This window comes from Rana temporaria, chromosome 3, assembly GCF_905171775.1.
Source record: "Rana temporaria chromosome 3, aRanTem1.1, whole genome shotgun sequence".
Lineage (NCBI taxonomy): Eukaryota > Metazoa > Chordata > Amphibia > Anura > Ranidae > Rana > Rana temporaria.
This window is the reverse complement of record NC_053491.1, coordinates 361,922,220-361,946,932: the sequence shown is the minus strand read 5'-3', so window position 1 is coordinate 361,946,932 and position 24,713 is coordinate 361,922,220. Positions and strand designations below refer to the sequence as shown.

Here is a 24,713-nt window from a genome sequence, read left to right as displayed (position 1 = left end):
AGAGAGGGGGGGCCGCACTCTGTCCCCCCCTCTTTTCTGCGGCCGGCCAGGTCAACGTGCTCGGATAATGGGTCTGGTTATGGATATTTAGGGGGAACCGCACGTCATTTTTGTTTTAAATTGACGGCGGGGTTCCCCTGAATATCCATACCAGACCTGAAGGGTCTGGTTATGGATATTTAGGGGGAACCGCACGTCATTTTTGTTTTAAATTGACAGCGGGGTTCCCCTGAATATCCATGCTCAGTAAAATTAACGTCCGTTAACATAACGGACATTTACGGAGACATTTACTAACGTCCATGTGCCATAGACTTCAATGTTAAAATATAACGGACGTTAATATATCCGTTACTTGCAACGGACAAATAATTTACAAAAAATAGTGCAAGACCCGTCACATATTCCGTTATAACTAACGTCCGTATGTTATAACGGACTATTACGGATCTTTACGGAACATAAAAAAATCCCATAGACTTTAATGATATTTTATAAAGGACGTATAACTTCCGTTTTTTAACATTATCTGACGGATTTTAAAACGGATTATTAAAACGGATTTATTTTGTAGTGTGAAAAGGGCCTAAGGTATTTATTGGCAGATTAAAAAAAAATTACTTTCCAAAGTTAAAACAACAAGGGCAGAAGATTTAATAGATGGGAAGATGAAAACATTAATCAAGGGCAGGGCAGGGTTATTTTATAATAAACGTAGTTTCTTGCAGATGCCGTAATTTCAGCTGCAGAGGAAGGACAGAGCTCAGCCAGGCTGCCATCCTAATAAAAAAACGATCTCAGAAATTTTGTGGGTCTCGTCGTTACGCATCACGAAAAACATCTGGACACGCGATACGTCAGTGATCTTCACATCTGTCCCACACACCGACTAATATAATATTTCCAAACTCCTGGCCTCTAGACTCCCAACATGTCATGTTCGTGAAATATCTCCAATTAATCAACCTGGAATCTGCAATCAGGAACACATCGCTCATCAGCCCACCTGCCTCACGGAGTAACATTGTGAGGGAGCAAAACCAATCACTTGATCGCTGTGCCTGTTCTCCTCCTCAACTCAATGGACCAAAGCAGCAATACATGGATCGAAATTCACAATGTTCAGCAGGAACCAGCCAAATTGTAATACATGGTTGTACAGAAGTCTAACGATCGATTTTTTGCCACTTGATCAGTGCTGCCAGTTGTAGCCAGCAACACTGATCAGTGTATTCTGAAAGTATCATAAAAGCTCAGAAAGTCAGATAGAGCCCATATCATCCAGCATCATCTAGCTCCTTCCTACACAGCCTGATTGTCCCTGGCCCACCCTTTCATTCATTGGATTTCAGTTCTTTCCACCATGGAGGCCCTACCTCACATGTGGATGCTACCTAGGAATATCTACATGTACATGAAGCCTAATGCCCATTCCTCCAGGATGACACCCACCTATCAAGGCATTTTATTTCTTGCATAACTCATTCTAAAGGCCCGTACACACGATCCGACGATCGGATGGGGGACATTCCCGAAAAGTCCTGCATCTTTGGCAGCGCTGCATTTAACGCTCCCAAAAAGCATTGCCCATTAGAATGAAAAGCGATTCAGAAGCGCCGAAACACAGGAATTTTTGACCCCTTCTTTGGTGTTTAAAGCTCCCAGCTAGGGGCCGAAAAGCGGCGCTTAAACACCTAAAACGAGCAGCGGAGACAAGGCCTAAGTGTGAAAGGGGTCATTAGTGTCTCCAACTCATGTCAAAAGAAAACTGTGTTGCTCATCACCATATAATTGCAACATTTGTTTTCATTCATTAAATCTGCAGCTTTCGTGAAAAGAATACCTGGTGGTCCTGCCATGATGGTCCTTGTTCAGGTACTTCCTGTTATGTCTTTCAATCATTCTCCTGTGTTGCCTCCCTTTCACATGCATCCCTTGTGAACACTACAAGAAACCATGCACGTTGGCATGGTCTGCTGTTATCACTATCGGAGAAATAGTGGAAATGTTTTTCCCCCTGCGGGGACTTTAATAGCCCTAGTGATTGAATCAATCACAGTATATAATCAACAACAGGTAAAAATACAAAATAGAAAAATATTAATTTTATTAATACAAAGAGTTTAAAATGAAATGTAAACAAGAATTGGTGGCTAATGAACAATGTGTCAACATCAACGGCAATATCTCTAGTAATACTCATGGGTCCAGGATTTGTCGTAGACTGAATCCTAAGGCCACACCCTACGCGTTTCAGAATCCCTTCTTTCTTTGTGGATGTATTAGATTATCGATGTTGACATTATAAAACACAAACAGAATATCAGCGTCAACGTCCATCCAAAGGTCTCAAAGAGCCAAATATCCGCTCACCACACTAACAGGATCCCAAAGAGGCCCAGCAAGACTGGGTGATGGAACAGCCCCAGAGAAGCAGAAACGGCAAAGGAGCCGATATGACGGCCGGAACAGGATCCGAATCCTCTGCTGGTGCCGTGTATCCCAAGACAGGGTGGTGCAACCACAAACCCTAGATTCAGGAGAATGACATGCAGCCAACACTGGAGTGAGTGCATGTAGACCAGTGGTGCCCAAACTGTGGACCGGGGGCCGAATGTGGCCCTTTGCTTTCCTTTATCTGGTCCTTGAAAGATATCCCTCCCATTGATATGAGACACTATTCTGCCAACTGACATCAACAGTAGGGCACCATTATACCCACTACAGTGACATCAACAGTGGGGCACTATTCCTCCCAATAATACCAACAATGGGGCACTATTCCTCCCACTAATACCAAATGTGGCAATGTTTATTTCCAATGATGCCAGGAAAATTTCCACTTCTGCCGACCATAGTCCGGCCCCCCAAAAGTCTGAAGGACAATAAACTGGCCCTTTCTTTCAAAAGTTTGGAGACCCCTGATGTAGACAGTGGCTGGAGGAGATAAATTCATGTATAAAAAGAGGATGAAAAAAGTATTTAAAAAAATTATTTATTTAAAAAAATGGTACTTGTTTATGATACACAGCACTTTAGCAAACAACATGTCTTCTAGTTAGGGTTTAGATCTATGTTAAAGTTAGGGTTTGGTATAAATTGGTTGTAAATCTTATTCTTTTTTAAAACAAAAAATAACAACAAACATGACAATACCCTCCTGCTCTATACATAGTTTTGCACAGAGCAGCCCCAATTCTCTTTTTCGGGGGTCTCCTGCTGGCGCTTCAAGCCCCTCCTCTTCATCGGGTGCCCCAACAGAAAGCCACTTTCCCTGGGGGCTCCTGAGTCCCACTGCTGCATCCATGGACACAGACAGTAGGACTTGGCCCCACCCCACGCTCTCATGTCACAGGATTTGATTGACAGCAGCAGTCCAATGAGGAGAGAGACAGCAGCTTGAGCCGCTGCGCTCGTCCACATCGATGGATCGAATCAGGCTCAGGTAAGAAAAAGGGTGGGTCTATGGGGGGGGAGCTGCAGCACAGAAATTTTTCACTTTAATGCATAGAATGCATTAAAGCAGAGCTCCAACCAAAAATGGAGCTTCCGCTTTTTCGGAACCCCCCCACCTCCGGTGTCACATTTGGCACCTTTCAGGGGGGAGGGGGGTGCAGATACCTGTCTAAGACAGGTATTTGCACCCACTTCCGGGAATACGGGACTGCAGCAGACACGCCTCTACCCGCTGCCCCCGCTGTCTTCTGGGAAACACACGGGGCCAGATTCTCGTACCTGCGGCGCAGCGTAACGTAACCCGTTTACGTTACACCGCCGCAAGTTTTCAGTCTAAGTGCCCGATCCACAAAGCACTTACCTGTAAACTTGCGGCGGTGTATCGTAAACACGTCCGGTGAAAGGCGGCCCAATTCAAATGGGACGGGTACTATTTAAATTAGGCGCGCTCCCGCACCGGACGTACTGCGCATGCTCCGTTCGCAAATTTCCCGACGTGTTTTGCGCGAAATTACGACACGCCGACGTGTCGTATCTCTTTTGTGAATCTAGCCCACTGTTCCCAGGAGAGAGTAGGGACCAGTGATGGCGCGGCGCGCATGCGCAGTAGGGAACCAGGCAGTGAAGCCGCAACGCTTCACTTTCCGATTCCCTAAACGAGGATGGCAGCAGGTGCAGCCAAGGGACGAGCTTGGCTGAAGATAATTGCAGTGCACTGGACAGGTAAGTGTCCATTTTTTAAAAGTCAGCAGCTGTAGTATTTGTAGCTGCTGGGTACAAAAATTTGGCTGAACCTCTGCTTTAAAGTAAAAAACCTTAAGGCTTTAGAACCACTTAAAAGCTTGAAGTTTTATGCCGCGTACACACAACCGTTTTTTGGGTTGTAAAAAATGACATTTTTAATGGTCTAGAAAAAACAAAGTTTTTTTAAACCCGATCATTAAAACGGCCTTGCCTACACACGATCGTGAAAAAAAAAAATGCTCTAGCAAAGCGCGGTGATGTACAACACGTACGACGGCACTATAAAGGGGAAGTTCCATTCGGATGGCGCCACCCTTTGGGCTGCTTTTGCTGATTTCATGTTAGTAAAAGACGATTCGCGCTTTTCTGTCTGTTACAGCGTGATGAATGTGCTATCTCCATTACGAACGCTAGTTTTACCAGAACGAGCGCTCCCGTCTCATAACTTGCTTCTGAGCATGCGCGGTTTTTTTTTGCGTCGTTAAAGCCCACACACGACCATTTTTTACGATGTTAAAAACGACAACGTTAAAAACAACGTGAAAAATTAGAGCATGTTCTAAATTTTAAATGCCCATTTTTTACATCGTGAAAAATGCTCTGGAGCCCACACACAATCGTTTTTAATGACAACCGTAATTTTTTACAACCCGAAAAACGGTCGTGTGTATTAGGCTCTCTTCACACAGACGTTCTGATCGGGTTCGCCTGTTAGTTCTTCAGGTGGGCCTGATCAGAACCTTCATTCTTCCCTATAGAGCGGCGGGTGTAAACGGACATGTGTCTGTTTACATGCACCGACATCCAATCTGAGCTGCCAAAAATAGACAGATGGATCCGATGGGAAGGCAGTCGTGTGTAAACAGACAGGTGGTTCGTTTCCATCCAACTACCCAAAGAGGAGAGCAGGCTGTGTCTATGTCCACTCTGAATAAGTGGAGCGGACACAGACCTGTCATCCACTTGCTCAGCAGGGTTCAGTGGACAGATCCAATGTTGAGCAAGCGTATTGCAGCCGCAGTACGCCCGGTGTGAAAGGCGCCTTTAAGTGTGAAGGTTAAGCCTTGTACACATGGGCCGAAACTTTCTGCCTGTTTATACAGCTTTCTGTTTGCCCTGGTTCACATTGGTGCAATTTGGCATGCGATTTGACGTCAAATTGCATGCCAAATAGGAGGCAATTGCACCAACCTAATCAGTGTGACGCCGCACTTGCAGCACCGCACCAATTTTCAAAAGTAATTTTCTGTACTACTTTTGGTGATTTTCAGGGTGCGATTTTCATTGACATATGTGCTGAAACCCAAACAGATGTCTCTGAAATCGTCCCCGAAATTAGGACTGACATCCGGGAATGAAATCATGCGAGTTCACCACAACTTCATTACCGCGCTCAGTGTGAACCTAGGCTAAACCCAGTCTCACAACCAGCTTCTGACGAACAGGCATGCATGAAAACCATCCAACCTGCATGTGATCAGCGCTGGCAGCCAACAGCTGCGTGCGCCACTTGGTGTGTTCTGGCGGGAGGGCAGTCCCCCTGTCAGAATAAAAAAGCACAGAGAGGGAGATCTCCACACTAACATTGCTTGTGTTAGTGTGGCAATCTGTCAGGTTTTTTACGTTCAGCCTGCTGGGTTAAACAAAAAAAAAACTTCTAGGACCAGATCCACATACATCTGCGCCGTGCGCAGCGTATCTAAGATACGCTACGCCGCTGTAACTTACTTTTGTTTTGTTTGAATCCTCAACAAATTTGCGCCGTAAGTTACGGCGGCGTAGTGTATCTGTTGCCGCGTAAGGGCGCGGAATTCAAATGGAAGTGATGGGGACGTGTTTTATGTTAATACGTCAAGACCCGACGTAAACTACGTTTTTTTTTAACTGCGCATGCGCCGTCCCTGGGGGTATCCCAGTGCGCATGCTCGAAATTAAACCGGAACCAGCCAATGCTTACGACAGTGACGTCATTCTACGCAAATTCCTATTCGCGAACGACTTACGCAACCGATGCAAAAAATTCAAAATTGTACGCGGGAAGGACGGCCATACTTAACATTGAGTACGCCTCAAAACAGCAGCTTTAACTATACGCCGGAAAAAGCTAAACGCAAACGACGGAAAAAAATTCGCCGGCCCGACGGAAGTTCGTGGATCGCCGTAAATAGCTAATTTGCATACTCGACGCGGATTTTGACGGAAACGCCACCTAGCGGCCGCCGAAAAATTGCATCTAAGATCCAAAGGCGTACGAAGACGTACGCCTGTCGGATCAAGCCGAGATGCCGTCGTATCTTGTTTTGAGGATTCAAAACAAAGATACGACGCGGGAATTTTGAAATTACGCCGGCGTATCAATAGATACGCCGGCGTAATTTCTTTGTGGATCTGTCCCCTAGTGTGTACCAGGCTTTAGGCTGATGTCTGAATAACCACTTTTGCAAATTACCAATGCCAGTGCTGCAGCTAGTGATTTAATCGCTTGAGTCGCTGACGGCAGTGCTACAGCATGGGGCTGTGCTCTGCTACAAATTGCTCTCCTTCCATGGTTTGTAGCTAAGCCACAAAGGCTAATAAAGAACGATTGTCGCTGGCAATTTTGCCGCCAGCACAAAACACTACAGAATCTTGATCCCTGAGCGATAGAGAAACAAATCATGTAAAAAATGTAAGTTATTGATCCCTTAGAAAATCATTGTGCATTATCTGTGCGTAAAAGTCTAACTTCAGCTTAAGGGTTTCGGGGGTAAAATGATAATTGTGTCTAAACCCAAAACCAAAAATGTAATAAATTGCATCTTACCAGTCCCTAGATGTGGTGGGCGCATCATTTTTTTTTTTTGTTGTTTTTATTTTCCAGATTTTTCCCTTTATTTTCACCTGTTGATCTTGCTACAAATAAAGGGCCAGATTCACCAAAGAGATACGACGGCGTTTCTCCTGATACGCCGTCGTATCCCTGTTTCTATCTATGCGACTGATTCATAGAATCAGTTACGCATAGATATCCCTAAGATCCGACAGGTGTAATTGTTTTACACTGTCGGATCTTAGGATGCAGTACCGCGGCCGCCGCTGGGGGGAGTTTGCGTCGTAAACCAGCGTCGGGTATGCAAATTAGGAGTTACGGCCGATCCACGATGGTTTTTCGCGTTCGCTACGTCGTCCCTAGTCAAGTTTCCCGTCGCAAAGTTTTTTTTGGTGCCCTAACTTTAGTCAGCAAGTGCATTGCTGTCTAAAGTATGGCCGTCGTTCCCGCGTCGAAATTCAAAATTTAACGTTGTTTGCGTAAGCCGTCCGGGAATACGGAAGTACGCTACGTGCGTCGCCATTTAAAAAAATGACGTCACGGCGCGCAAAGCACGGCGGGAGTTAGGAAACGGAGCATGCGCAGTAGGTCCGGCGCGGGAGCGCGCCTAATTTAAATGGCACACACCCATTTGAATTGGCCCGCCTTGCGCCGGAGGCCACGGGCGTAGTTTTAATCGCAAGTGCTTGGTGAATCAGGCACTTGCGATGAAAAATTGCGGCGGTGTAACCTATCTAGGATAAGTTACGCCGCCGCGATTCTACGTGAATCTGGCCCCAACTTCCTCTCCTAGGGTGACAACTCACTGCCATGCATCTATTGGTTTTGTCACCCCAGGTTGCACTCCTGATTTAGACTACAAACACCGCCCCTCCCCCCATCTGCATTATAAAAGGAGGAGGTGTTCTGTAGTTCACTGTTGCTATCTGGGAAGGCTGATATCATTGCATGAGATTTCAGTATAGTACACGGAAAGTGTCAACAACACTGGAATTCTATCAGGATAAACAGGTATTTTTCTGTGCTTAAATAACAAGTATTTAGCCTGAACAATAATAATTTTCAGCCATAAACTAACAGCATGGGCTCCCTACACCAAAAAATCCAGCATACCAGGCTTCCAGCCTATGTATCATGATGATGCTCCTTGACCTATGCTGTTTTATTTCCCTTAACTGATGTTCAGATACAAAGAAACCATTTGACAGATCATCTACAGTAAGGCCATTATGTAACCACGACGATACAGACATGAAATAATTCTAGAACTTTTGGTTTCCGCAGGATTCTATTCTCGCTCCAAGGGCTCCGTGTATCCAGGCAACACAGGGGGTGTGAAAGCCCTATAATTTCCTAAAGGAAAGGAACTGGATGCTGTCTTTTTTCTGCATTATCTCTAAATCACTGAAAACCGTCCTAAATTTATTCCCAGAAAATAATAAAAATAAATGAAATCCCTTTGGACTCGACAGATGTTCCTGGTTGGGGGAGGGGTGATGGTTTTACCCCGAGCTTCTGTACTTTTTTTTATTGATTATCTGTCCTTCCCTCTCCAGGCTTTTTTTCCCCCCTTTATTTATGACGGAAAAGATGTCACATGATTAACGACTGCTTCGGGAAAAACTCCAGTGGCTTTCCAGGTGTGACGCAATGTTCCGCCTCAGGATACCGAAATCAATGGGACAAATTTTCAAAGATGCTTTTTGTTCTGCTCCCCCTCATTTTACTGTGCTGCTAAATTTTGCCTTTTTTTTGTTGACTGAAAAGTCATTGTAAAGACTCGTGCACGCGGGCGTAATTAAATACTCATATAAGAGCTGTAACCTGTTTCCAAAAGCTGCCAGAAAGATCCAGTGCAAAAAGCGCATGTAATGGCGTGGAAAGTACATTTTTGAGCATTTGAGTTTGGAAGTATATGCACATAAATTATTTGCTGCTGTGAGAAAACGCACAGGGCTGCCATTCATTCTGTATGGCACCCCCATGCATGTAAAAAAAGCAGCGTGTTTGCAGGTGCGGGAAATGACCATGCGATTTCCCTGCGGTCCATGTTTTGAAAACGCTGCATGCACCTTTTTGGCAGGCATAGGCATGGCAGTCCATTCAAATGAATGGGATTCTGTGCCCCCGTGCAAACACAGGCTGCAAAAACGCAAAGGTGTGAACCTAGGCTTAGGGTTTGGTGCTAAGAAGTATTAAGGGTTAATTTGAGGGTTGAAGTCACCCATTTAGGTAAGAGTAAAGTTTAGTGTTAGGCTGAGCCTAAGTAATTTTTTTCGCTCAACCAGCGGGTAGCTTTAGCCTCCGACTAAAGCAGAAATTTGGTAGATCAATTGGCAGATCAACTTCTGTACAACCACTCTGTCTATGCATGGATCAAATTTGTCTGGGCCCTGCATAATTGGCCGAATTTCAATTCATGTATGGCCGGCTTAAAGCGGAGTTCTGCCGAAAAAAAAAAAAAAAAGTCAGCAGCTACAAATACTGTAGCTGCTGACTTTTAATATATGGACACTTATCTGTCTTGGGCGCCCGCGATGTCGGCACCCGAAGCCGATCTGTCCCTCGGCTCTCAGGTGGAGGCGCCGCCATCTTCAGTAAGGGAATTAGGAAGTGAAGTCACTTCCTGGTTTCCTACTGCGCATGTGCGAGTTGCGCTGTGTGATCCCACTGGTCCCTGCTGTCTTCTGGGACCTGTGTGTCTTTCAGAAGACAGTGGGGGGGCAGAGTAGGCACAGGACATGGTGTAGGTCACCACGTTGACCTATGCCCAGAAGTGTGAGCAAATACCTGGATTATACAGGTATCTGCTCCCTCTTCCCCCCTGAAAGGTGCCAAATGTGACACCGGAGGGTGGGAGGATTCCAAAAAGCGGAAGTTCCATTTAACAAATGTTAAAGCGGGATTCCACCCGCCATTTTAAACAAACACTGTAGCTGCTGACTTTTAATAAGGACACTTACCTGTCCTAGGTGCCCCCGATGCCGATCCGGATCATTGCATGTCCCGGCGCCACAATCCTCAGTAAGGGAAACAGGCAGTGAAGCTTGTGGATTCACTGCCCGTTTCCTACTGCGCATGCGCGAGACTCGCGCCGCTTTGTGAATGGGCGGCTGCTCTTTGGGATACACACAGTTCCCAGAAGGCAGCGCGCCCCATTCACTAAAAGAGGATGCAGAAGAAGACCCACCGCAGATAAGGAAGAGGCAGATTAAGAACATCCGCATAGCAACAGGTATTTTCGGGTGAGTATAAAACATTTTTTTTTTTTATTTTAACTTTTTTTTTCAGGGTGGAACTCCACTTTAAAGCGGGGGTTCACCCTTAGAGGGCACTTTTCCCCCTTAGATTCCTGCTCGTTATTACTAGGGGAATCGGCTATTTATTTTAAAATATGTGCAGTACTTACCCGTTTACGAGACGCATCCTCTCCGTCGCTTCCGGGTATGGGCTTCGGGAATGGGCGTTCCTTCTTGATTGACAGGTTTCCGAGAGGCTTCCGACGGTCGCATCCATCGCGTCACGATTTTCCGAAAGAAGCCGAACGTCGGTGCGCAGGCGCAGTATAGAGCCGCACCGACGTTCGGCTTCTTTCGGCTACGAGTGACGCGATGGATGCGACCGTCGGAAGCCTCTCGGAAGAATGTCAATCAAGAAGGAACGCCCGCTCCCGAAGACCCATACCCGGAAGCGACGGAAGAAGATGCATCTCGAAAACGGGTAAGTACAGCTCATATTTTAATATAAATAGCCGATTCCCCTAGACTGAACGAGCAGGAAGCTAAGGGGAGATTTTTTTTTTTTTTTTAAATGGGTGAACTCCCGCTTTAAGTAAACGTGTGGATTCAGAACACTTCTTTTTCAAACCTTTTTTTTTCTGTACTGAGAACTGGCTCTAAAAAGTGAGCTTATCCCTGCTACCTCTTAGGCCGCGTACACACGATCGGTCAAAAACGATGAAAACGGACTGAAGGACCTTTTCATCGGTCCAAACCGATCGTGTGGGGGCCCCATCGGTCAGTTATTCTTCCGTCAAAAAATTTAGAACTTGCTTTAAAATTTAACCGATGGACGCCTAACCGATAGGTCAAAACCGATCGTTAGTATGCAAAAGCATTGGTTAAAAACCTGCGCATGCTCAGAATCAAGTCGACGTATGCTTGGAAGCATTGAACTTCGTTTTTTTCAGCACGTCGGACCGTTGTCATCGGATGTACCGATCGTGTGTACGCGGCCTAACACATCAATCAATAGAAAATAACTTCTGTTGCTCATATCGTTGGATCTACTAATATCTTAACACACGGCTTTCATTAAAGATGTCTCAGATTGATAAGCTAGATTTGTGACAGCCTGGTACACTTTAAACAGAATGTACAGAATTCCTGGTTACAGATGTAAAAAGCCAACAAACACCCAAATAATAAGATGCTTACAAAGCGTTTAAGCATATTTGTGATGGTGGAATTTGTTTTCTGTTTTAGTTGGTGATTCAATAACTAATTTCCTGTCCCTGGGTGACAACGCTTAATCACCATACAGTATCTATAGACAAACACTGTCGTCACCCTAGGACAAGACTACAGAAACCTTCCCCTTTTCTTCATAGCATGGGGGGGCGTTCTGTGAGTCACAAAGAGAGCTGGGAACAATGTAATTGATAAGACTGCAGCACAGGCGGACAGCACAGGAAGTTATCGGCTCACAAAAAATCTGGCATCAAAGGGTATTTTCTTGCACTTACCAAAGAGATAACACAAAAAATTCAAACGTATATTTCACCAAAATAGGAGCAAATAAGAGAAGTTTATTGTTAAGCTGGGTACACACAGGCTGAATATCGGCTGGAAATGGTAGGTACGGCAGGAACCAGCCAACTTTTGGCCTGTGTGTACAGCTCCTCATCTGACAGAAGCCGGTCTCACAACCAAGGAAGGCTGATCACTATGTTCTGGCACCGGGGGCGGGGTAGCTCAGCAGGGTAGGTCACCGCACTAACAGTGGATGTGTTAGTACAGCAATCTGCGGCCCAGATTCAGAAAGGAGATACGACGGCGTATCTCCGGATACGCCGTTGTATCTCTGAGTGTGCGTGGTCGTAACTATGCGACTGATTCAGAGAATCAGTTATGCATAGATTTCCCTAAGATCCGACCGGCGTAAGTGTCTTACACCGGCGTATCTTAGGCTGCATATTTACGCTGGCCGCTAGGTGGCGCTTCCGTATATTTACACAATGAATATGCTAATTAGGTAGATACGCCGATTCAGAAACGTACGTCCGTCCGGCCGGCGCATTTTTTTACGTCGTTTACGTTAGGCTTTTTCCGGCGTAACGTTACCCCTGCTATATGAGGCGTAGCTAATGTTAAGTATGGACGTCGTTCCCGCGTGGAGTTTTGAAAATTTTACGTCGTTTGCGTAAGTCGTTCGCGAATAGGGCTGTACGTAAGTTACGTTCAAGTCTAAAGCAATGACTATTGGCGGCGTAATTTCGAGCATGTGCACTGGGATTTTTTCACGAACGGCGCATGCCCACATCATCCACATTTGAATTAGGCGGGCTTACGCCAACACACATACGTTACGCCGCCGTAACTAAGGGCGCAAGTCCTTTCTGAATACGGAACTTGCGCCCTAATTTACGGCGGCGTAACGTATCTGCGATACGTTACGCCCGCCTATAGCTAGACAATTCTATCTGAATCCGGGCCTGTATGTTTTTGTATCACTCAGAGCGCTGGGTTGAGCGACATAAACAAATGGTGTGTACCCCGCAAAAGGGTTGATATTTCTTCTTTGTAGTGCATTAACGTGCTTTATGTCACACTTAATACCAGAGGAAGCCTATTCAAAATGAATGTCACCACAACGCTTGTTACGTACATTACTACAACGTGAGTGTTTAATTGGGCTCAAAGGGTTTGATAAGAATCTCCTATGAATCATAATCTAATAAAGTGAACACTTTTCAGACACTCTGTGAACATTTAAGAAATACTTAGAGAACACATTGAAAAATGCTAAAAGTGCAAGTGGTCAAAAAAGGAGGAAACTCAGACAAACATGGTAAGCAGGTACATACTGCACACAGAGGTAAGTTCTTACATCTCTAGAAAACTGGGGGTTATGATATTTCAAAGGGGTTTCCAAGCTGTAGTAAGTCTCCTTGTCTTTGCGGCTCTACTTACGCCTGCTTGTTCACAGCTTTTGCGCAATCCTGGCTATACAGTTTTCAGTTCCGTCATCCTAAACCTGCTATATTAATGATATCAGTTGCCAAGGTGATCCTCTCTCACTTTGATCGGAAAGAAAGTTTCAGCACTCTGTTTTTCTACTCTTTATGGAAAATGACATCTGCCTGCTAGATCAATCTGGGTTTCAAACTGCTGATTAAAAAAATAAAAAAATAAAATAAAATAAAAAATGATGTTATATTATTTATATATATATATACACACACACAGACAAGTTAGAGCCGTACAGACAAGTTAGGATAGACGCACAGATCGATAATTACGTAAAATTTTTCTAATTTATATCTGAACTCCAACCATCCCTTCAGACTTGCACAGGTAGACTGTCTCCTCCTTTGTGCTGATATTTCTTTACTCTGATTTCACTGCACACTGTGAGCTTCTCACAATGTGCATTAGTAGCTGCAGTAAGTCAGACACAGCCCACCTCATTTCCTGGCTGGAGGACGTCCAGCATTGTTTCCTCCCAAGCCTGACTGTCCCTGGTCCACCCTTTTCATTGGAATTCATTTCTTTCAATCAGAGGCTCAGCATCACATGTGGGCATTACTAATGGTGGTCTATATGCATATTTAAACTTCCACACTTAAAGTGGATGTAAACCTGAATTTATTTTTTTATTTTTTTGCTGTCACAATGTAGAGTATAAGATTTCCTATCATCTGTGCCCAGTCTTGCCACAAAGAGTTAATCCAGCTCTGAGCAATCCTCTTTTATTTTTTCAGTGAGATAAACGGACAAACAGGAGAAAACTTGTGTCCGTTCTTCCCCCTTGCTGTGAGTGACAGGTTATTTACATATCTCATGCACTAGCCTGGAGACAGACATTATTTTTTAATTCCCACCCCCACTCCTTTTCTGAAGTCATGTGGTTACTTTTCTGGATTTTGACTGGATGTTAGTGATCATAGCAAAATTTAGTGTAAGGAATACACAGGAGAAAATGCATGTTGACAAGGGAAGTGTAGAGGTGGGCGGGGAGTCTACTGACATCACAACTCCACCTACCGAGCGCCAGACAACAGACCCACCCACAGAATCTGCAGTTTTTCAGTTCTTATAACAGACAGAGGGGAGACATTTGACAGGTAAGGATACATGCAGGAGGCATGTAAATCCTTATAGATCAGCACTATGGCAGTCGTTTAGAAACGATGACAGTGGGTTTACATCCACTCTCACAATTTTTTTCCGTTCAACCCCAAAAAACAAAAACTAACGGCTCAAGTCGGAGACACTGTACTAACAATCCGATGTTAGTATAGTGATCTCCCCTGCTGTGCTATTGTGTTCTGACAGGGGGATGCCCCTCTGTCAGAACACTATGGTCAGTTTGCTCAGCCATTGACTGAGAACGTTGATTTTGAGCTGGTCGTAGACCGTTTTGGCTCATGAGCCTTTGACAAAAGCTGGCCAGTCAGCTTCTGTCGGATGGGCTGCCATACACATGAGCCGAATGTTGGCCAGTTTTTATTGAACCACCCGATGTCGCTTGTCATTCGGCCCATGTGTACTAGCCTTAAATCGCTCTCATCGTGGCATTTTGCCACGATAACTAAGAGTCAGCCCATTGCTTGCATTCGGACTGAGGGCCCTTGAGAGGTGTACGGAAGCTCCTGGGACAGTAAGGCTGCATTCACACTATAGCGTACTGAATCGCGGCGTTTTGTCCCGCGAATTGCGGCGGCAAATAGCGGCGTTTTGTACCGCGATTTGCGGCGACAAAATGCCGCGATTGTGAATGCAGCCTGTGACCCCCTCTATGGAGATGGTTCACATCTCCTAGCCGAACGCCGAAAGACACCTGAAAAAAAGGTCCGGGACCTTTTTTCAGGCGGCAGGCGTCCGGCGTTCGGCGTGGAGATGTGAACCATCTCCATAGAGGGCAATGCTAAAGCATCCCTCTGGCGTGTCGGGGCGGCAGCGGCGTTCACACTACAGGCGTATATACGCCTAGGTGTGAACGGGGCCTAAGGCTGGAGAAGAAAGAGCAAGATGATGCCGGCTGTCCTGCAGCTTCTAACGAAAATTGTAAGAACCTCACAGTGTGCAGTGAAGTCAGAGTAATGAATAGCACAAAAATCTTACAATCAATATGCAAGGGGAGCCTATATATATATATATATATATATATATATATATATATATATTTTTTTTCCCCTCAATTTAAACACCATTTCACAGAGTGGACCCTGGACTGCAATGGGAGAAACCTCCTTACCATAACCCAGTATGGGTTCAAATAATTCCTGATGTACAACTAGGGGCATATTTATAAAGCACGGAAAGTGACTTTCATTAAACCTCCAGCAGCACTGAATCCATTATTGTTATTGAAAACAGATGCACCTGTAAGATTCACCTGCAGGGTGGATATAAATCAATGTTTTTTTGTTTATTTGTTATTTAAATCAGATTTTTTTTTTATTTATTTATTTTTTTCTATTTAAATCGATTTGTTTGATTTCTTTAAAATTTTATTAAGATGCTTTTGGAGTAAACATCTAAAGACAGTTTTCTATTTAAGATGCATTAATAATTTAGTTTATTCAGCATGAAATGGAGCTTAGTTATGTAGAATGAGGCTGTATATTCTGCAATATTTACATTTTTGGTAAACTCATTCAATGAATCCAAGCTCTGCAAGCTGAGATAACATGCACTGCATTGATGCATTCACACAATGTCACAGTAACCATGAGATAAAACAAAGTTCAGGAATATCCCTTTATCCCATTGTTTTGCAAATCGATGTACACTACAAACTGTATGATTGAATCGGTTTTGATATCACTGTTTTCCTAAGAGCTGGTTCACACAGGGGTGACTCGTCAGGCAACTCAGCCGCCTGACAAGTCTCGCTCCGCTCTATTCAATAGAACCGTTCTAATAGAAGCGACGCAAGTCGCTCCGACTTAGAAAAAGGTTCTTGTACGACTTCTTCAATACAGAAGTCATTTTGCAAGTCGCCTCTCAAGATCGCCTTGCCGAGCCACCCCCAAAGTTGTGCCGCCTCTGTGTGAACCGGGTCTAACCTGACAACTTATTATTCTAAATAGGACACCTTTTTGTTTGCAAATATTAAAAATTCTAACTACCAGCAAGAATAAGTCCTTACATTTAAAGAGCACCTGTCATTTCATATCCTTCATGGAAGCGCCTGTTAGCGGGCATCCACTCACCTGCTGCCGCCACATCCCTCACCTTGTTGTGTCACCACCGCATCACCAGCTGTCCCATTAAAGTGAATAAGACTGTCGGTGAGTCAACAGCGGGTGAGAGGAGGAGCTGCTGTAGGTCAGAGATAACAGTTGCTCTTTAAAAGATACGATTTCAATCAAATCCATCCTGTTCACCTGCAGTGAAGGTTTGCTAAAAGCTTCACTGCTTTATAAATACGACAACGTTAGCTAAGATAAGAGTGTTTGAGTAGCATTCCATGTAAACTCATGGGGGGGGGGGCACAACCATTTTAAACAATTATCTACAGTGCTCAGGCAAAGGCAGAGCTACTACCTGAAGAAAGCTTTCTAGGAAATGGAAACAGCAGGCAGAGTTTTCCACTGCTGACTGATCTGCACTGGCAGGATGGGTTTAAAAGGCCAGAGTGATTTAACATTGTTTGTCTGCAACTCAACACAGTGAACTAGATTCATTTTAGGCAAACAATTTCATACAAAAAGATAAGAGAAGCAGAGTTTATGTGCAAATTTAGCAACAGTTCACCAATTTCTTATGTGCTTCTGCCCCGTAGTTCTAAAGCAGAATATTCAGATAGCTGCACCGCAACGCCGCCCCCCATTTTCCACCAGAGATCCAATCTCTCCATCATATGACTCACTTGCAGAATTAACACGAGGTCAGCGACCTTAGCAAGAATCGCTACAGACCTTCTATACCTTCCCAAAGAAGCTCTCTTCTACCTTATGTGCTCTGTGTGTGGGGCCGTGGCGATCCAAGTGTATCGTGCACGCGGGCTGCCAACCCAGCATATTTCTAAACAAGCAGCTAAGGCATAGCAAGAATAAAACATGACAGATTTCAATTTCCACAAAGCACCCAAGGGGTTAAGTACCTAAAACTTCCAATTTTTAGAGCAAAAACATTACATTACATTACATTACATGACTAAAGTCACGAACGTTCTCGTACGTCAGAATAAAAATTCGAAAGTGATATCGGGGAACTGGAGAAAGTGCAGAGAAGGGCAACCAAACTGATAAGAGGCATGGAGGAGCTCAGCTATGAGGAGAGATTAGAGGAACTGAATGTTGAGAATTACACATGATCCACATGTACAAATATATAAGGGGTCCATATAGTGAACTTGGTGTTGAGTTATTCACTTTACGGTCAACACTGAGGACAAGGGGGCACTCTTTACGTCTAGAGGAAAAGAGATTTCACCTCCAAATACGGAAAGGTTTCTTCGCAGTAAGAGCTGTGAAAATGTGGAGCAGACTCCCTCCAGAGGTGGTTCTGGCCAGCTCAGTAGATTGCTTTAAAAAAGGCCTGGATACTTTCTAAATGTACAGAATATAACTGAGTACAAAGATTTATAGGTAAAGTTGATCCAGGGTAAATCCGATTGCCTCTCGGGGGATCAGGAAGGAATTTTTTCCCCTGCTGTAGCAAATTGGATCATGCTCTGCTGGGGTTTTTTGCCTTCCTCTGGATCAACTGTGGGTATGGAGTTGGGTGTATGGGATTGTACTGTGTTTTTTATTTTGTTTGTTTACCGTATTTATCGGCGTATACCGTGCACTTTTTCCCCCCTTAAAATAAGGGGAAATCGTGGGTGTGCGATATATACGCCGATACTCGCTTCCCACGCTCAGTTTGAACGCCTCCGCTGACATATACCGAGCGCAGTACACTCGGGTACATTCGGCCAGGCCCGGCTTCGCTCGTGGTCACGCTCTGTGATTTTTATGCGTGAGAAGCCGAGCGTGGCCGAGTGTACTGCACTTGGTATATGTCGGCGGAGGCGTTCAAACTGAGCGTGGGAAGCGGGCATTTGACTCGGAGACAGCGCGGGAGAAGCCGGGAGAACACCACCGAGGCCGCAGATGGACGCCGGACCGGACAAGGCCGCCGATGGACGCCGGATCGGACAAGGCCGCCGATGGACGACGGGCAAGACACCAAAACTGTAAGTAATAAAATGTTTTTTTTTTACAGGAATTTCGGGTCTACATTAGGGGTGCGCGCTATACGTCGGAGCGTGCAATACCCCGATAAATACGGTATTTTTTTTTTGTGATTGGACTGGATGGACTTGTGTCTTTTTTCAACCTGACTAACTATGTAACTAACTATGTAACTATGTGTTGTAATGCATTTGTATTGCATTTTCGAACGACAACTGTACGGATTAAACAAAAATCGTACGATCTGGCATTGTACAAAAAAAAAAATTCCGTGCATTTCCGATAGAATAATATCAGTTGAACTGTTCTGATCGGCTTTCGAAAGCTCTGTACTAACGTTCCGATTATCGTACGATCGTTTCTAAAGCGGAATTTTTCGTACGATTTTCGGATCGTGTGTACGGGCTTAACAGGGAAAAAAAAGTCTGGCCTGTTTTCTGATGCACACAACCTCAAGAGAAAACTCGCACAAGACGACTATTTAACGGACACCCAGAGTCTGACTAATCACTAGCTGATCGCCAATCGAACATGAAATATCTGCATGTTTTGGTTACCTAGAGTAACGTGTCTCTCCCCCCAACAGGACAAGTACAAGGAAAAAGCTGGTTCCCTTATCTACAGCAAAAAGGTAATGAGCTAGGTTTGGTTGCCTCAGTTTTTTTTTTTTAACAGTCTTACATAAACCGATCAACAGTTCCTTCCAGAAATGTTATCTCAATTTTTTATCATTGCAGTAATTTTAAAGCCCGTGCTGGATCCCAAAAATATTTCCTGGTTTGAGGAGCAAACCGATAACTGGGGGGCTGAACTTCAAGAGGGTGAAACCTTCATTATAGCCCAGTGGCAGAGAATGAGGGGATATGCCAAGATATAAAAAAGATGTGAGTGAATGGACTTTTCGGGGTCCCATGAATCGCCAACTTTGGACAACGCTTGTCCCTTCACATTAACTATGATAGATCTAGCTAGAAAAGAGTTAATTCTGGGGCCTCCCCACAGCACTGGTCCAGTGCATATCGCCAAATCTAGACATCACCCAGGTGTATCTGGATAGTGTCAGCTATCCCAGCCTGGGGAGGGCTGAGCGCTGAAATGGGCGGAGCTCTCGATTAAACTCGACATTGCGCCCATGAGGACGAAAAAAAAGTTTTTTCATCCTTCAAAAGAGTCACACCGGTCTATCGCTGGATATTTTTGTATCATATATTTGTTTCCACATGGATTATTTTGGCCACTCCGCCAATTCCTTTTCCGTGGGTTCTTCTGCGTCAGATATTTTCCAGCACGCTGATTCCATTTACTAACAGTAACTGTCTTCTAATCTTCTAAAGACAGGCAGATCCTGACGTCATTTCACCAAGCCATAATTGCAATCTCATCTATCAATCACTTGCTCATCGAAGCGTTCAGGTCACGCACTGAAACATGAAGTCTTTATAGTTATTGATTTATTGCTTATCAATTGTCTGCCTCACGAATAGCTAATTTTTTTTGATTTGCATTATCTTCACCTACAAATCCGCCTTCTGCTCTCCTCATAAACGATTCATAAAAAGCTCACAATTAGCAGCAGTCGCCAAGAGTGAGAACCCGTGCGATCATTCTTGGAAACTGACTTTTTTGTATGTGCACCGCAAAAAAAAAAAAAAAGAAGCAACATGATAAAGAAGAGTAAACCTGAGACACATTAAAATTTGTGAAGGCGAAAACAGCACGGTCTAAAAATTTCCCAAATAATGCACGGCGGTGAAATTAGAACATCCGCCTCCAATTAAATCGTTGCATCCTAAAAATACAGAAAAGCCAGTAGGAGTTGGCCAACAAGTGCGCAGTGACAGCATCGTTCTCATTTTCTTTCGGAAAAGAAGAAGAATAGTCTGTAGAAGATTTTCCAGCATGCTGAGCAACAACAACATTGGATGCACCACCAGATTATCACGTGCGATACTTAAAATCGCTACGTTGTTATAAATAATTGAGATACAGTATTATTACTCTTCCCTTTTAAGCACTGAAATAAACAGCATTTTTTTGACTACCACAACCCCGGCAAGCATACCAACCCCCTCCCCCAGCGAGCACTGCGAGTCAGCGGCTGCTCTGGGCTTTATGGTAATGCAATAACAAGATGAAGAGAGCAATCTGTTTATTTAATATGATCGGTATTATCCGTCATAATGATAGGCAGCCTTCGTGTCCAGGCCCGAGCCTGTAAGCCCTGCAGTGCCAACCGGCCGCCCTGGGCACTTGGTGCATGTGGTCCCCAGGCACTGCAGGTGGGCATGGAGGCGAGTTATTGTTACAAGAGGCAAATGATTAAGAGACCAGGAAGGGGGGCAGATATAAAATATCCTAGCGTGCATAGACATGCAGGCAACAATGAACTCTAAGGCCCCATACTCACGAGCAAACATGTCTGCTGAAACTGGCCCGCAGGCCAGTTTCAGCAGACATGTTTGGTCGTGTGTGGGCGCGAGCGGGCCGAATTCCAGCAAACATTTGCCCGCCGGGCCTTTTCCCAGCAGACAAATATTCCTGGACTTGTTTTAAAACAGTCCGCTGGAATTCAGCCCGCTCGGACATGTACGGTCGTCAGTACAGACCTACCGTACATGTCCAGGCGCCCGCCGTCCCTCGCATGCGTCGAATGACTTCGACGCATGCGTGGAAGCATTTTAAAGGCGGGCCGCCCACGTCGCCGCGTCATTGTCGCGGCGACACCGCGTCATCGACGCGGCGACACCGCGGACACGCCCCGCGTATTGTTTACGCGCGGACTTCTGTACGATGGTGTGTACAACCATCGTACAGAAGCCCTCTGGCAGACATGTATGGTGGAAACGGTCCGACGGACCGCTTTCACCATACATGTTTGTCCGTGTGTACCCGGCCTAAGAATTCATATGTTGAAAAATAAACTGTAAATGCAATTAGGGAACAACAAATCAAACATAGGAAGGTATAAATAGTTCCACATGTACAAATATATAGAAAGATATATAAATGCATGTTGCAAGTGCCATGCCACATACAGCAAAAATACACAGAAATCTTTTGGCAACTGATAAAATACATGTTACAAACCATACACACAGCAAGCGAGGAGGTGACACACTGCAGACAACCTCAACAAACCTTCTCTGCTTGACCAGGCCTGAGCCAGCAGATGTGCGCTCAGGAGATGAGGCCCTCTCGGACAGCGTGCCCTCCAAAAATGCTGATAGGAGAGAGGCTGGGGTAGGAGGAGGGGGGCTAGCTTTGATAAAATGCACCCCACCGCCTCGAAATAGACTTTTTTGCATGCTACAGCACGTACATGCCAGCTCTAGACAACAGAGGATGGTGTCAGAGCATCCTGAAGGACCTGTGGATTGCATCGAACATGACAGCTGCCTGAAGGACCCGTGAATCACCATTATGACAACCACTGCTAGGACCTTAATGACAAGGGCTCATGGGGAGAGAGATAGGCCCAGAGGGTGCAGGGGAACTACAAGTCCCAGGCAGAAGCTCAGGCTGGGACTTGTAGTTCCACATCATCTCGGTGGCCCAAAGGAGGGATGAAGAACCAACAAGCATGATGGGGGAACAGGTTTACTGGGGGATGGTGGTCTAAGACCCCTCACCTTGGTGGTCTCCCTCTGGGATGTACATTGTCCGGCTTTCATTGACCATTGAGGAATAGAAGAGGGTCCCAGCTGAATCCCCTGCAGAAGGCCAGATCCAGGTATCTGTGTCCAGGAGACAGGGAGGAAGGAGGGATGGAGCTGTGTCCAGAGGTAGGTGCCTAATTTACAGGAGGGAGGCAAGTCCAGTAAAGGTAGGGTGTTGGGTCCAGTCTGGTGATGGGGGAGGTCAGTAATATTGGGGTCCCTCCAAGGGACTGGAGAGGGGCTCTCCAACAATGAACGTCTGTTTGTAGAGTTGGGGTGTGATTTTGGGTGTCTGGGGGGTAGGAGTTGTCCTTAGAAATTATTTGGGGTCCAGGAATGGTGTGTAAGGGTGGGGGGATAGACGCGTCCAGTGATTATTCAGGGAAGATAGGTAGCTGGGTGCAATGAGCAGTAAGTGAAGAAGGGGGCCGTGTTCTGTGATGATGGGGCTATCTGTGGTCACCAGAAACAAATGAGATAGGAGGGAAGTGATATAGTGATTGAGGTACTGTATGGGGGTCTCTATGCCACCTACCAGGGAGGGGGCAGTCCCTGGACACCTGTGAAGGTGAGGGGGAGCTACAAGAAATGATAATGGGTCCAGAGATGGGAGATCTATGTCTAAGGGGGTTTTCTCCAAAGATAGGGGTTCTCTGTGTCCAGAGATGGGGATCCTCAAGGATGAAGGGACTCTGTATCCAGAGATGGGGGGGTCTCCAACGATGAGAGCTCTCTCTTTTCACAGATGGTGGTCTCCAATGATGAGGGTTCCTTGTCTCCAGAGATGGGGTCTCCAAAGATGAGGGGTCTCTGTGTCCAGAGATATGGTTTCCAATGATAAGGGGTCTCTGTGATCAGAGATAAGAGGTTTCCAATGATGAGGGGTCTCTGTGTCCAGAGATGAGGATCTCAAGTGATGAGGGTCCCTGTGTCTCCAGCAGTGAAGGTCTCTATGTCCAGGGATGAAAGCTCTTTAGATTTGGGGGTCCTCAGTAATATGTCCTCCCCATCTATCTGTCTCTTAGTCTAAATTACCTGATCCCCATGCTGGCCTGGATGCTGCTGGACATGGTCCGTGGGGGAGTCTAGGGCCCCGGGCCCCCCAGCAGTGTAGAGCAGGCTCGGGGGGGAGACATGCTCTGTGTGCTGGCAGCGGCCGCTTCTGCAGAGGGAGAGACAGCTCAGCCCTCCGTCGGCGTCACTCACCCCCCATCCCCCTCCTCCCCCCTCCTCCGGCTGATGCTGCTGCTGGACAGATGTGCTGCTGCTGTTGTCGGGAGACGCTGCGCTGTACAGGGGCCAAATCACTGCTTCCAGGGGCCACACGTCTTCTTCCAGGGAGAACACAATGCGCGATGCAGAGAGCACACTGATTAAAATCACATTGCTGCTTCCAGGGGCCACACTGATCTATACGGGGGCCACAGTGGACGCATTGGGATGTGAACGGCCCACGCACGATGCTATACACAGGGGCCAAACTGCTACTTCTAAGGGCCACACTGCTCTCTCTATTCATGGGTTTCTGTGGGCCACATTGCTCTATACAGGGGCCAAACACTGAACCTTTCAGGGGCCACTGCGCCCACAAGGACCAGAGAAGTTCAAGTGCCACACTGTGCTGTACAGGGGCCACACTGCTCTATTCATGAGCTTTTATGGGTCACATTGCTCTACACAAGGGTCAAACACTGCACCTTGCACAAACCTCAGGGGGCCAATGGTCAGAGCCTGCAGACATACTACAGAAGATGGTTAGAGACAGCAGGCAAGTGACAGGAGATGCTTAGAGACTGCAGACTTACTACAGGAGATGGTTAGAGACGGCAGACATACTACAGAAGATGGTCAGAGACTGCAGACGTACTACAGGAAATGATCAGAGACTGCATACATACTACAAGAGATGATCAGAGACTGCAGATGAACTACAGGAGATGGTCAGAGACTGCAGACGTACTACAGGAAATGATCAGAGACTGCAGACATACTACAGGAAATGATCAGAGACTGCAGGTGAACTACAGGAGATGGTCAGAGACTGCAGACATACTACAGGAGATGGTCAGAGACTGCAGACATACTACAGGAGATGATCAGAGACTGCAGATGTACTACAGGAGATGGTCAGAGACTGCAGATGAACTACAGGAGATGGTCAGAGACTGCAGACATACTACAGGAAATGATCAGAGACTGCAGACATACTACAGGAAATGATCAGAGACTGCAGGTGAACTACAGGAGATGGTCAGAGACTGCAGACATACTACAGGAGATGGTCAGAGACTGCAGACATACTACAGGAGATGATCAGAGACTGCAGATGTACTACAGGAGATGGTCAGAGACTGTAAACATACTACATGAGATGATCAGAGACTGCAGATGTACTACAGGAGATGGTCAGAGACTGCAGACATACTACAGGAGATGCATAGAGAGTGTCATAGCCTGGAGACACATTGCTACTACAGCACCTTTAAAGCGGATGTCCGCTGAAAATAAAAATATTAAAAGCCAGCAGCTACAAATACTGCAGCTGCTGACTTTTAATATCAGCACACTTACCTGTCCTGGAGTCCAGCGCCGTCTGCAGCAGAGGACGAGCGATCGCTCGTCACTCTGCTGCCCCAACGCC

The 24,713-nt window shown here is 45.7% G+C and overlaps 1 protein-coding gene across 4 annotated transcripts in view; it reads right to left on the bottom strand.

The window, feature by feature from the left end:
• CACNA1C (calcium voltage-gated channel subunit alpha1 C) overlaps window positions 1–23,238 on the bottom strand; it is a 535,824-nt gene extending 512,586 nt beyond the window's left edge. For all 4 annotated transcript variants that reach the window (XM_040345319.1, XM_040345321.1, XM_040345318.1 and 1 more), the window contains exon 1: window positions 22,046–23,238. In XM_040345319.1, the coding sequence (XP_040201253.1) occupies window positions 22,046–22,094 (49 nt within the window). In that variant the 5' untranslated portion in view covers window positions 22,095–23,238. The remainder of the gene's footprint in view (window positions 1–22,045) is intronic.
• Between the last annotated feature and the right edge of the window lie 1,475 nt (window positions 23,239–24,713).